The sequence below is a fragment of the Halichondria panicea genome, chromosome 13, assembly GCF_963675165.1.
Source record: "Halichondria panicea chromosome 13, odHalPani1.1, whole genome shotgun sequence".
NCBI classification, from domain to species: Eukaryota; Metazoa; Porifera; class Demospongiae; order Suberitida; family Halichondriidae; genus Halichondria; species Halichondria panicea.
The window spans coordinates 1,718,572-1,731,157 of record NC_087389.1 but is presented as its reverse complement, the minus strand read 5'-3'; the positions used below and the strand labels follow the sequence as shown (position 1 = coordinate 1,731,157).

Genomic DNA, 12,586 nt, shown 5'->3' with positions numbered 1-12,586 from the left:
TTGTTCATCCATAAATAGAAGGTAGCGAAGAGACAGCAAAGAAATAAATGGGCGTACAGTTAAGAAAGTAAGGCCTGGTTTGGGAAATTGCATGATCCACAAGGATTTTTATGAATGTAGCCCACAATCGTTACGTAAGATATTCTCCCACGCATTCAGAGTTAATAAGACTGTACTGAGGACACTGCCAATGTACCAAACTACTGCAAGTCAGGGAACCAGCGTGGCCAGCTCTGGTGACACAGTAACTACCTGCTAGATGATGCTGATGACGAAGCTATTAGTGTAGATCTAGCATTTAGAAAGACACAGAATAATGGAATCCAAACACACGATCTAAGACTAGTACTGCTAGCTAGGTGTACGTATACGTATAGCTAGCTAGCTTGTATAAACAGCTTGCAAACTTCCAGTTCCAAGTCCATGTCCAGCTTGCTGCAGGCGAAGTTTTATTAGTCATAGATCTCTACGTGGGCAGTCCAACATCTCTAGCTGTCCAGTGTTTACCAGTGCAGTGTTAACATTAAATCAATAGTCTTTCCACTTTTTTGGAATGATGTTAGCTTTTGTTACTCCTATAGATTAGACCAAGAGTGCCATGAATAGCAGTAGTGCATTCCACGTAGGGTATAGGGCATTGTGAATGGACTTTGAGGGAAATATCATACAGTAGAACCTCGATTATCCGGACACCTTGGTTCCAGAAGGAGGCTGGATAAGTGAATATGCCGGATAATCGAATAGATAAACCACGCCTTGATCCACCCACTTTATTGATAAACAGCAGTGCCACATGGTTGTCTGCGCATGCGCAGAAGATAAGCAGGCATGTCTCCATGGTAACGGCTGCAACGTGCATGCGCATTTGAGGGACACGCCCATTTTCTGAATTATTTAATCTGATTAAAAAGAAAACTGCCAAGCCGAATAATCGCAGTTCCGGATAATGGAGGGCCGGATAATCGAGGTTCTACTGTATTTTATATGAATTCTAATTACCGCAATTCAATTTTTCACTTGGTGCTCATTTAGAAGGGAAAAAAAATTCAATTTCGAGGTTAGTGCTTCAATTAGAGCGGTGCATAGCAAAAAGAGTGAGTTTGGACATTTTCTAAAATGGGCGTGGTAGTTTAGTAGAGAAGCACAATCTGTAGGTACAGCTTATATATATGGCTATTGAAAAGCAATCCGATCAGCGATAGGTTCTTGCATCACCCCAGTTTTTTTTTTATTCATGACTGCAATCCTTAATATTGTTGCCTCCTCTATTTACCTCGTGGTCAGCTAAGCAAAGCACCATAATTCAATTTTACACTTGGTGCTCAATTAGAACAGTATATTTCGAGGTTGGTCCTATAGTATTAGAGCGGTGCGGTAATTAGAAGGTATACGGCAGTGGCGTAGGCAGAGGGGGCTGACGGGGTTAGAGCCCCCCCCCCCCCTTGTGCTCCATCAACTCCAACTTAGCTTGAATCACTGTGATCTGTCGATCTATTCTGCACTGTACTGCACGCATAGTTATTAGAGAATGATGTCATTCAATGGATATGGGCAGGGCCATCTAATGCGCATGCTGATCGACTGCTGAGGAAAAGTGATGAAAATAAATTAAGTATGCAATTTTTTTAATGGTACTGTCTAGGCAGCGCAGCCATGGCCTCCTTGCCTCTCCCAAAGAAAAGGAAAATTGAGTATCCCGAACACTTCAAGGTAAATTCAGTCGTGATTATAAAAAAATTAATGTGTCTCCATTTGTAACGTGTTTTGTTTCTTCTCGATAGGCACTGAACACTGCACTGACCACAGAATTCAGATATTTGAAAATGGCGCAAATAGCCGCACCGTATGACAGGTATAATATTATGCTTAAACTCGATCATCATTCATTAGATGGAGTATCACTAACAGTACCACTTTATGATATCATTGACAGTAAGATGTGTAAAGATACCTTTGCGAAAAACATGCCAAGTAGCAAGGTATACGAGGAATTCTCAAAATTAGTTTTTAAAAAGGATGACTAAGAGAACTTGTGAGTGCACTCGCTCCATTATGCAAGTCCATTGTCACAGACAAAAACTACAGTACTAAGTTACTAAATGTGACCTCGGGTCATATTGGGATCGGCACTGTCAACACTTGGTACGGGACGCCAGACATGCGCTTAGAGGCAGAATCAAGCTATGTGGACGTAGTTGTTCCCCGTGTTTCGGCTGTTTCGGACATGTATGTGGAGGATAAAGTAGATATAAACAGGAAGGAAGATAAAGTGAGAAGTCAAGTCGTGGCTACGACAGTCGTTGCATCGTTTACGAACTCCAATGTGTACAAAAAGAGCATGGCACCTGTCGTCCTCTTGTGCAAGAGACTAATGTGCGTTTGCATGTACAATTGTGATTCCGACATCCTTCTGTATTCTACTAAGGTACCTATATCTAATGATGTTGGTGTGGCAGCACTGTTATGCATTTCAGGTACATAACCCTATAGACACGTGTTCAGAATACTTTTATGCTTTAATGCACACTTCACAGGGAATTTGAAAAGGTGAAAAGTATATCTAAGAAGGCGTTAAAATCACGTATTCCGCTCTACTTGGCACGTGGTGACCATGAACCACTCAAGCAATTTAAATTGCTAACCGAAATGAATGTGTACTGGCCCTCTACAAAAAAATTGCAAGATGACATTAAGAGTTCCACTGTACGAATCCGAATCCGAACACGAACACGAACACGAACACGAACACGAACACGAACACGAACACGAACACAAACAAACCATTCAACCTTCTTAATTGCATATGGAATGTTTAATTCTTTGAGTATTATTGCATATTGAATTTTAAAGTCACAGCAAATAATTATGTGGCGGACATTGACTGTTTAAGGTTAGGCCAATGATAGTGAGAGTCTTGTTTCTGATCTACTCTTCATTAGCCACACCTACTTGTGGGTGTGTCACATGATAAATCACTGCATACCTTAATGTTACTATTATAGATGGTAGTATGGTAGTAATTTAGCGTTTTCAGATTTTTCTCTGTTTTGGTACTAATTATGGCGGGTTTGTAGCAACCACAATATATTAGTCAAAAGATGTACATGTACAAGTATGAGTTTTAAGGTTGAATGGAAAGTTTGGAGTCAGATGCAGACAAAAAAAAAGGGCTAGCTTGCTTTAGCATACTCTCAAAAGTACATTACAAAAGTACATCAGAAAAAAAAGTTTCTTTTTAGTGAGTTTTATAATTTTTTAATTGCGTTTTATTATATATTAGTGCGTACTTAATTTAGCGTTAATTACTAAAATTAATTAGTGCCCATTTATAATAGAAGCGTACCGGTACATGTACATGATAACAAGAGTTAGGTTTCACAGGATATACGTGTGCTGTCGATATCAATGAATGTGATGAGGCCCCTTGGCTTGCAATATTAAATAATTATTTAGGTGTAGAAGCGATATGGGGCTGCTCCCCCATTTCTAAAATACTTGTGGTATGTATTTCCTATGTCTTAGCAGACTTTTTTTCTGGAAATGGTCTCACAAAACAGTTTCTTTTTCTTGCTGACTAGGGGGCGTGGCTTGCAAGATTGCAGATGTAGATCTTTCTCTATTGTACATGTACATGTAAAGGCGCAAGCCAGAAAGCAGAGTTAGATGGCTGCAAGATCGGCTCTATGGCGTACTCAGGGTTGGATCAACGGTAGCTGGAGGGCAGCAAGGTCTGGCATGACCTATCCTGTCTACAGTCCCTCCACTGGTGAGGTTCTGGCCCAGGTAAGTAGGTGTCCCTATGAAGCCATAGTTGCTGGTTGCCATGTGATCTGGTCCCTGCAGGTACCTGACATGACTCCAGAGGATGCACAAGAGGCTGTGCAGAGTGCATACCAAGCTCAGAAGTCATGGGCAGCAGCCACAGCCAAGGTGAGTGAATGAGTGGATGAGTGAGGTCATATGTCCATCCCAATCCCACGGCCGGCCGTTGCTACTGTACAGGAACGCTCTGGGGTGTTGAGGAGATGGTACGATCTCTTGCTACAGAACGAGGGGGACATTGCTCAGCTGGTGGCTTGTGAAGCAGTAAGTATCCACACATACACACTGTTACGTCTAGCTTATAAAATTATGTCTGTGTGTAGGGCAAGCCACTGAGTGAGGCATTGACAGAAGTACGATATGCTGCTTCCTTCCTCGAGTGGTTCTCTGAAGAGGCTAAGAGGATCAACGGGAGCATCATACCTGCCCCTATGAAAGGACGCCGGGTACTCGTTCTCAAACAACCAGTGGGAGTGGCTGCTCTCATTACACCATGGAACTTTCCCATTGCCATGGTTACTCGTAAAGTGGGGCCAGCACTGGCGGCTGGTTGCTCTGCTGTTCTCAAACCATCAGAAGAAACGCCATTGTCAGCACTTGCCTTGGCTCAGGTGGATATTGTATAATACATCCCAACATGACTTAACCCCCTCCCCTATATTCAGTTGTCGGTGGAGGCTGGTGTCCCTGCCGGAGTGTTGAATGTGGTTACTGCGAGCCGTCGGTCGACCCCTGCACTGGTGCAGTACCTCACAAGTCACGACCTCATCACCAAGCTCTCCTTCACTGGCTCAATGGCTGTTGGCAAGCTCCTCATGTCTCAGTGTGCCTCTACGGTGAAGAAGCTCTCACTGGAGCTTGGAGGGAATGCCCCCTTTATTGTGTTTGACTCTGCCGATGTGAAGCTGGCCGTACAGGGAACGATGGCCTCCAAGTTCAGGAACACTGGTCAAACATGCATCGCTCCTAACAGGTGGGATGTGTACTGAAGTACTTACTGAGTTGTTACGGCTAAAATAATAATAATATTGTCATGCTTTAGTGGATGAATGAACAATAGATGAATGTATTGGCTACAAGCATGTGTATTTTTCTTTGTACTTCCATTTGTTAGGATCCTGGTGCAGAGTGGAGTACATGATGAGTACGTACAAGCTCTGAGTGAGGCAGTATCGGGTCTGAAACAAGGCGACCCTCTGTCGGAGGGGGTCAACCAGGGCTGTCTTATCAACATCACTGCCAGAGACAAGGTACAGTCTGGCTAATACTGCCATTATTGTTACCCCACCCCCCTCAGATTGAGAGTCTGATGAGTGATGCTCGTGAGAAGGGTGCCCGTGTAGAAGTGGGTGGAGATTGCAACGAGAGCCTAGGGCCTTTGTTCTACCAACCCACAGTCCTGACACACACAAGCTCAGAGATGAGGATCACTCAGGAGGAGATATTTGGACCAGTGGCGCCGATTATGAAGTGAGGAGTAATAGAGTAATTAATAATTGTCCTGCTTTAGTGGATGAATGAACAATAGATGAATGTATTGTTAATTAGTTATAGTTGTTGCATTTTGTGGTACTCGTGCATGTGTCACAATGTCCTTTGGTGTCCAACAGATTTGATCGAGAGGAAGAAGCTGTTGCTCTTGCTAACGCCACTCCGTATGGACTTGCAGGTAGATCTTTATCAGGGATGTTCCCACACTGGTCGGTGGTAGTTGGTACTAACCACCTCTAGACAAAATAATCTTTACTAGACAAAACGTGACCACCTCTTACGCCTAGTTGTACATGTGCATACGAGCGGCAAATTTGTGTGTTGAATTGAGATTGTAATTTGAAAATAGCCAGCACTTCGATAATTCTGGGCGCATCACTGCTGCTATTATGTAGTCACTGCTCTTGTGTAGGTAATATTTTATGTCTCTCATTACCATCTCCCCACCACGCCATGCACACAGCTTATTTCTACTCGTCTGATGCTGCTCAGATCTGGCGAGTTGGTGAGGAGGTGGAGGCTGGTATCGTGGGGGTTAATGAGGGAGCTGTGAGCTCAGAGATGGTGCCCTTTGGAGGGATCAAACAAAGTGGACTGGGGAGAGAGGGATCCGTGTTTGGGATTGATGACTATATAGAACTGAAGTACTTGTGTATTGGCAATGTTTAGACGTTTAATGTGTTGTTTGTGTCAGACATTTAACTTATTGTTACGCTCGACGAGCTTCATGAATATCATTATGGTCACTTCCTTGTTAGTGCAATGAAAATGTTGCCATAAATATGGTGGTGAGCTTGAGACTAAACAGCAACAATTAATGCTGTATCTTTGTCTTTGTTCAACTCAAAGAATTTTGATCAATGGTGTCTATGTAGACTCACGAAACTATAAAAAATTGTTATACAATTGTACAAGGATGATATGAAATTAAAGTCATGACACTGTTAGGTTAGCTACTGCAGAGTCAGTCACTGTCTACGTTTGTTCTTGTCTGAAACCAATCTGGACAGTACAAAGGGCAGAGCTGCTCCAGTTAGGAGGGCTAGTCCGTAGAGAGGTCGGTAGCGTATCCAGGCAATAGCCACAACGACTAGAGAGAGGGAGAGGGCCAGCACTAGACTCAGGAGAAACGCACTCAAAGCCACCAGCTCTCTGACCAGGGGCAACCAGTCAACTGGGGGGGGGAGCTAATTAATACAGCAACCTACACGGTACCAGGAGCAAATGTTCCTGACAGTACTCACTACTGACACCAGTTACTGCTAAGCTTTACCGTATTCCTCTGCAGCTACGCCCAGAGGCATATTCATTATATGGGGAAACATAATTGGTACATACAGTAACTCACCCAGAGTGACAAGGATGCGAGTGACCATGTTGAAGCCGACAAACATTAGTAGCAGCCCCACCAGTCTCAGTACCCACGTCAGAGTGCTGTTAGAAGAGTACTCACTCTCAAACACCTCCTGTACGGCATTAAAATGTTTCATATACTGGACAGATAATACCTTTTATACATGTATATAGGGCATTAGTGTTAATGAGTGCTGGACAGATAATTGCAGACGGCTCATAACATCTCACAAAGTAGCCCTGTTAATGCGGTACCAGCACATAGCTCTACACTGTTATAGTAGCAACAGCAACTTAGGAAACGTACCTCTATGCCCAGACTGCCCATGTGAAGGTAGAGGATAGTGTACCCAGTGTGCACTTGAGAGTGATAGGAAGAGAGCACATGACCAGGGCCTTGTCTCGCAACCACACTAACCTGAAAAAAATTCAAAGATTCATTTTAAAGTGGACGTTACCTAACTAGTTATTGACAAAGTTAGCTCTAAAAAAATATGGTCATCAAATCACACAGAAGTGGTCTCACTCTGTCCTCTTGTCCTGGTAGGGTGCTGCCTGCGTACTCAAAGCTCACTCTCACATCCCCCACGTGAGGGTAGGCCGGGTTGCCATGGTAAAGCATGTTGTTGTGAAGCTGCAGTCCAGAGTTGAAGGGAGTGGACAACACCACCCTTTGCCAGTTCTCCACCATACCAACAGCTTCTGCATAGACAAAATGTTTTGAGCTTATAATTCCATATACAAAATAAGCACTTACCGGATCCCAAAATATAGACACCCACACTGACCCTGTCAGCAATCACTTCAGTAGACATTACTGGCATCTCTCTGTAGGGTAGTGAGTATGGGCAGTGGCCGCTAATAGCTGGCGATTGGTTACCTTGGATTTTCGTGTCTGACATCATCAAATGCTAAGCTACTCACCAAATGGTCTCTCCACATCTCAGCTGAGTAGTGGGAGAGTAACAAGAGTAACAATATTTACACATTCAACTCACAATAAGAGTAGTGTGTCTCTGTGCGTATTGACCCGTCATGTTCCTTGTGCTCTACTGTACGAGACTCCTCCACCCACTGGTACATCTCAACCCTCCTCCGCAGCTTGGCTGCACGCACTGATACTCCGTACGGTACATCAGTAATCACCTGCACGTAGATAGAGGAGTCAAGTTAGCATAATAAAAAATAATCTTAAAATTGCGTTAATTTTTTCTGTGCAAATTCACTTCCTCCGATTAAAAGACAGTAATGGTGTTGGATGTCAGGAAGATACCCACCTCGGCCGTGCTGAGAGTGCCTGTGAGATGGATGAGCTGGTTGATAAGGTGATCGGAACTGAAAGAGGGGTCTCCTACACTCTGACAGCTTCTCTGGGCCTCACTGATAACGTCATAAGTGTACACACTCCTGCCCTGGGGATGAACGTTATGGAAGATCCTAGGATATCGTAACCAGCTAGTGCGTGGATGATGCTAGCTAGCTAGCTACAATGCAATGTACCTCATTCCAGAATAATAGTGCACATGCTCCAGCCACAAGTATCAGTCCTATCACACTGCCCACCATACTGCTTCCCAGTCTCTCCAAGAAATTGGGTGCCCTCCTGTAGCCTACCTTGACATGACCGCTAGGGCTAGGATACCGTGTCTCATACATCTCCTTAGTTAAGTTCTCTTCAACCAGTACACTTTAGCTCGATCTCAGCTTGTGCGTGCGCGCTAGACTAGCTAGGAGACTATTAGGGTAAGAGGAGACCGCCTTTCTGTCGACGGGCCTTTCCCTGTAGAAAGACGGAGGGAGGAAGGGGGCGTGGTGTCTAGTCTTTGCACACTCTTTTAAATTGATGCTCACCTAAACAATCAGCACCAGCGCGCTCTAGCTCTAGCTCTATGGAGTACACGTACTTAGTTAGTTAGGCTATTGATCGCTTGAAATGCAGAGAGGAGGCAAAAGGAAAGTGTGTAGCTACTTCACTACCCATGGATTCTGCTTCTATGGTGACCAGTGTCAGTTTGTGCATGCCCGACCGACCGCCCCCGGCCCCCTGGCCCTGGGTCAAGTACCTCCAGGGAGATCCAAGTCGCCAGGTGAGAGAACACTGGTGCACACACGCACACTCATCTCCCTCACCTTTTGCAGCTCACAATCAAATGACAATGGGCGATCATAAGAATGTGAGTAGGGCAAGCATGAATATATAATACAATGTATATACTGGCTGTTTTAATAGCTAGTATATTCATTGTCATGCTATTGTGCAGATGAGTGATGCTGCTGCCTTCCCCCCTCATGCATACCCCCAACAACACCCTCGAAGGTTTGATAACTAGCTCCTTCATTCCGTGCACCCTATGATTGCGCAATCCCACCAGCTAAATTCCTGTACTCAAAGGTTTCATGAATCGTTTGTTTTCTGGCAGTTACATGTACCCCGTGACTCAGCACCCTCCCCCCAAAGGCGGAGGAGGTTGGCCAAACCCTGACCATGCCCCCTCATCAGCTGCAGGGAGGGGACAAGCTCGTTCCCCTCAGCGGCTAGTTCATCAGCAACCCGTGAGACAGTTATAATAATTATATACGGTAGTGTCATGGGTTACACGTAGCATTTTTGATCATGTTTCAGCTCAATGTAACGCTTTTGGTTTATGTGGTGTAATGTTTGCTCAGGTATGTCTCCCACTTTCAGATGAAGGCATATCCTGGTGCTGCTGGTCAGATCTCTTCCCTCAACCCTCCCCCCTTTTCCAAACCAAGCAAGCCGAGGCAACTTACCTCCCCACAGACACAGGTCGAGGCTGGTGGAACCACCTACTTCATATCTCCTGACCAACAGGTATCACAAAATAACATTTTCTTCTCTTATCACTTTGACTGTACCCCTCCCCCCCCTCCAGCCGTCCTATGCCCCAGGCTACAGCATGTACACCAAACCATTGACCAATGTCGCTCGCTCCACAAGAGCACCGAGTTTCTTCACCCCAGAGTCACTGAGACAAGACCTCCTGGCTAGAGAGAGCATATGTTTGTCACAGCCATTGTCAGCTGACTCCTGTCCTTCTGAGGTGGATCATTACCACAATCTGTGTCCCCTGGAGCGTGTCGACACCACACCTCCTGATCAGGTGGGTGGTTTATCCCTCTAGTCTCTCCTTACCCTCCCCCCTCCCCACAGGAAGTGGCGAGGAGCTTTGGACACCCCTCCACTTGCTACAAATGTATTAACTCAAAAGATGGCCTCTACTATTGTCTACGAAGGATACACGGTACATGCAGGTCATTACATTCATGTATAGAGGCCCTTGAGTGTTAAATTATCATGTTTTAATCTTGTGTTTATCTAGTAGATCCACTGTTTGGTAGTAGCACAATGTATGGTACGTCACGTGTCCACTGTAGGCTTCCGATTGAGCAGTGGGCGGGCAGTGCTGGAGCAGCTGGAGAGTTGGCGTAAGCTGCAGCACGTCAACCTGGTCACTCTGAGAGAGATGTTCACCACCAAGGCATTTGGAGACAACTGTAATGACTTGCACGGTGTAGCTGACAGTGTACTGTTAATTGTAACATGCTCAAATTGTTTGTGTTGCAGCTGTTGTGTTTGTGTACGACTATCACCCTGGGGCAGAGAGCATGGCAGCCAGACACCACAAGAGTACTCGGAGATCATGTGAGCTCTTATTACCCCCCACACACACCCTCATCTCACACCCCCACAGCCCCCCTCCCGGAAGACCTGGTGTGGGAGTATGTGATCCAGCTGGTCAGTGCCTTGAGGCTGGTGCACAGTGCTAACCTAGCCCTGCGTTGCATCCACCCTACCAAGCTACTCCTAACGTCACCTCACAGGCTGCGTATCAGCTGTGCTGGCATCATGGACATTGTCAGCACTACGGCTAACACTCTGCCTACTCCCATACAACAAGTGAGTACTTCATTTCACTCAGTCTATATACTCCCACTCAGCAAGGAGACCTGGTTGCTACGGGTGAAGCCTTGCTGTGTGTGGCCCTGCAGTCAGCCTCGGCAGCGAAGCAAGAGTTCTTCCCAGCGTCCATGGAGATACTGGCCACCTCCTACTCTCCGGACCTCCAACACATCATTCAGTGAGTTACTGTCTCTGTCCAGTAGTGGCTGAACCAATTTTAAAGCATGGATGGTTTTGTACTGCTTTTTATGTGCCAGATCTAGCAATGTGTCATTCCTTAGAGCTTATAAGCAGTTTTACGACCCTCCTCCGTGTGCAGATACCTTCTGCAGTCTGGGTCAAAGGGTCCCCCCCACAACGTAGTGGAGGTGCTCCCCATGGTGGGGGGTAGGGTGTACTCAAGTCTCGAGACCTCGCAACTTCAGCAAGATTATTTGGAGGGGGAACTAAGCAAGGAGCTGCAGAATGGACGCCTGTTTAGGCTCCTCGCCAAACTGGGCACTGTCAACGAGAGACCAGAGTGAGTTGTTAACTACGTAACAGTTAAAGACTGTTTTGGTGTCAATGGGCATTAGAAGCCCTCAGGCAATTGTAGTACCCCTGCCGGGACACTAAAGCAGTGCCTTTCCTTTGGGCTTCTAAATCATATGGACCACGACCAAACAGCTAGTGTCTAACTCATCTAGATACTAGTGCACATGCACAAACCTTTCCCTCAAGACTTAGCTACAATACAATTACTTGACAATGGGATACTAAGTAAGTTGTATAGGTATACTAAGTTCCGTAGTTATACCTCCTCTTCCCATATTAGATATCTTATCAACTAGTGTCTAACAAGATGATCAGTAGAGCATTCACCTTGTGCGTTGTTGAGCTTCATCGCACAGCGCAAAATGGATACGATAACTTTTTACGTAACATTATGAGAAATGATTGTGAGTCTAAGCAACGAGTAAATCGATTAGATTTTAGTCGCCTTCAAAGATCGCCTACAAGTTTCATCTATAAGTAGTTGTTATGTTTCAACCACTGTTTCATTAGCAGTTAAAGCAGTTCATGAAAATGTCTAGTTCGCCAAACAGCTCAGTTTTGTGTCCACATGCACACACACCAATCACTCTACCCGTAACCCCTGCTGCGCACGCACGCACAACGTAATAATTCATAGGTAATGATCATCAGCATTGAAATACTGTACTGAAGTCAGCATAATAATTATTATGTCTACCGTAGTGCTAGAAATTAATGCGTGATACTAACTAATGTTAATAAAGTGAGTGGCTAAAGTGAGTGGCTATTATTTTTGTATCGCACAATTGATTAGCTTGGCCTGTTTGCCCATGGAAATTGCGGTGTTTATTCGAGGAAATACGTTATCGCAAAACATTTTCGGAGCCTTAAAATTGGCCAAAACGCATAATTTTATGTTTGCATATAATTATTATTTCAGCAACGGTATGTACTGTTTCCGGTGCCTTTGCAGGTTCTCTGGTGACCCTCAGTGGTCCGAAACTGGTGACCGCTACCTCATGAAGTTGTTTCGAGATCACCTCTTCCACCAGGTACACAACTCTGGCAAGCCGTGGGTGGACCTGGCTCACATTGTACAAACTCTCAACAAGGTGGGTGTTCAATGTAAGTGGGTGTGGTTTACACTACTCCACAGCTTGACGCTGGTGTTGAGGAGACAGTGGCCCTCCATTCTCGTGACGAGCAGTCGGTGCTTGTGGTCACCTATGCTGAGCTGAAGAGGTGTCTACAAACAACATTCACTGATGTGTTGAGCAGCTCAGAAAATAAAGCAACCCCCAAAACATGACATGTTCAAAACATGACTCGATGCTAGCAGCTGTATATATGAGTAGTGACAGATGTATAATGATCATGTACACTTCATCAATATTATCTAACTTGTATTTTTATTTTTTAATGCTCAATAGCATCATTTTGTTACGGATAAAAAAATAATGTAGAAACTGATTTTGAGCTTACACC

General features: G+C 44.9%; 3 protein-coding genes and 1 long non-coding RNA gene across 6 annotated transcripts; 3 read left to right on the top strand and 1 right to left on the bottom strand.

Annotated features, from left to right (window-relative positions):
* Window positions 1-322: 322 nt before the first annotated feature.
* On the top strand, window positions 323-2,881 carry LOC135346627 (uncharacterized). 3 transcript variants are annotated; one of them, XR_010398064.1, is made up of 3 exons: window positions 323-1,710; window positions 1,782-2,425; window positions 2,535-2,881. It is a non-coding gene; the product is annotated as an uncharacterized LOC135346627 (long non-coding RNA). The 3 variants fall into 3 exon arrangements; XR_010398063.1 differs by having other exon boundaries at window positions 1,782-2,474; XR_010398062.1 differs by having other exon boundaries at window positions 1,782-2,881.
* A 705-nt stretch (window positions 2,882-3,586) lies between these two features.
* LOC135346851 (succinate-semialdehyde dehydrogenase, mitochondrial-like) lies at window positions 3,587-6,059 on the top strand. The gene is made up of 9 exons (XM_064544607.1): window positions 3,587-3,783; window positions 3,844-3,930; window positions 4,003-4,086; window positions 4,146-4,433; window positions 4,488-4,795; window positions 4,937-5,072; window positions 5,120-5,292; window positions 5,433-5,491; window positions 5,777-6,059. The coding sequence occupies exons 1-9, from the start codon at window positions 3,664-3,666 to the stop codon at window positions 5,980-5,982; spliced, it is 1,461 nt and encodes a 486-aa protein (XP_064400677.1). The 5' UTR covers window positions 3,587-3,663; the 3' UTR covers window positions 5,983-6,059.
* A 105-nt stretch (window positions 6,060-6,164) lies between these two features.
* LOC135346853 (transmembrane protein 43-like) lies at window positions 6,165-8,455 on the bottom strand. Its single transcript, XM_064544609.1, has 9 exons — window positions 8,167-8,455; window positions 7,944-8,078; window positions 7,665-7,812; window positions 7,547-7,613; window positions 7,424-7,494; window positions 7,193-7,368; window positions 6,974-7,084; window positions 6,662-6,779; window positions 6,165-6,487 (listed from the first exon to the last, which is right to left on the bottom strand). Exons 1-9 carry the CDS (start codon window positions 8,320-8,322, stop codon window positions 6,282-6,284), a joined length of 1,188 nt encoding a protein of 395 aa, XP_064400679.1. The 5' UTR covers window positions 8,323-8,455; the 3' UTR covers window positions 6,165-6,281.
* A 26-nt stretch (window positions 8,456-8,481) lies between these two features.
* LOC135346849 (PAN2-PAN3 deadenylation complex subunit pan3-like) lies at window positions 8,482-12,571 on the top strand. The gene is made up of 14 exons (XM_064544605.1): window positions 8,482-8,753; window positions 8,806-8,840; window positions 8,928-8,983; window positions 9,087-9,219; window positions 9,353-9,499; window positions 9,561-9,788; window positions 9,839-9,929; window positions 10,063-10,182; window positions 10,253-10,330; window positions 10,380-10,585; window positions 10,627-10,766; window positions 10,908-11,108; window positions 12,075-12,213; window positions 12,258-12,571. The coding sequence occupies exons 1-14, from the start codon at window positions 8,600-8,602 to the stop codon at window positions 12,408-12,410; spliced, it is 1,881 nt and encodes a 626-aa protein (XP_064400675.1). The 5' UTR covers window positions 8,482-8,599; the 3' UTR covers window positions 12,411-12,571.
* The last annotated feature ends 15 nt before the right edge of the window (window positions 12,572-12,586 follow it).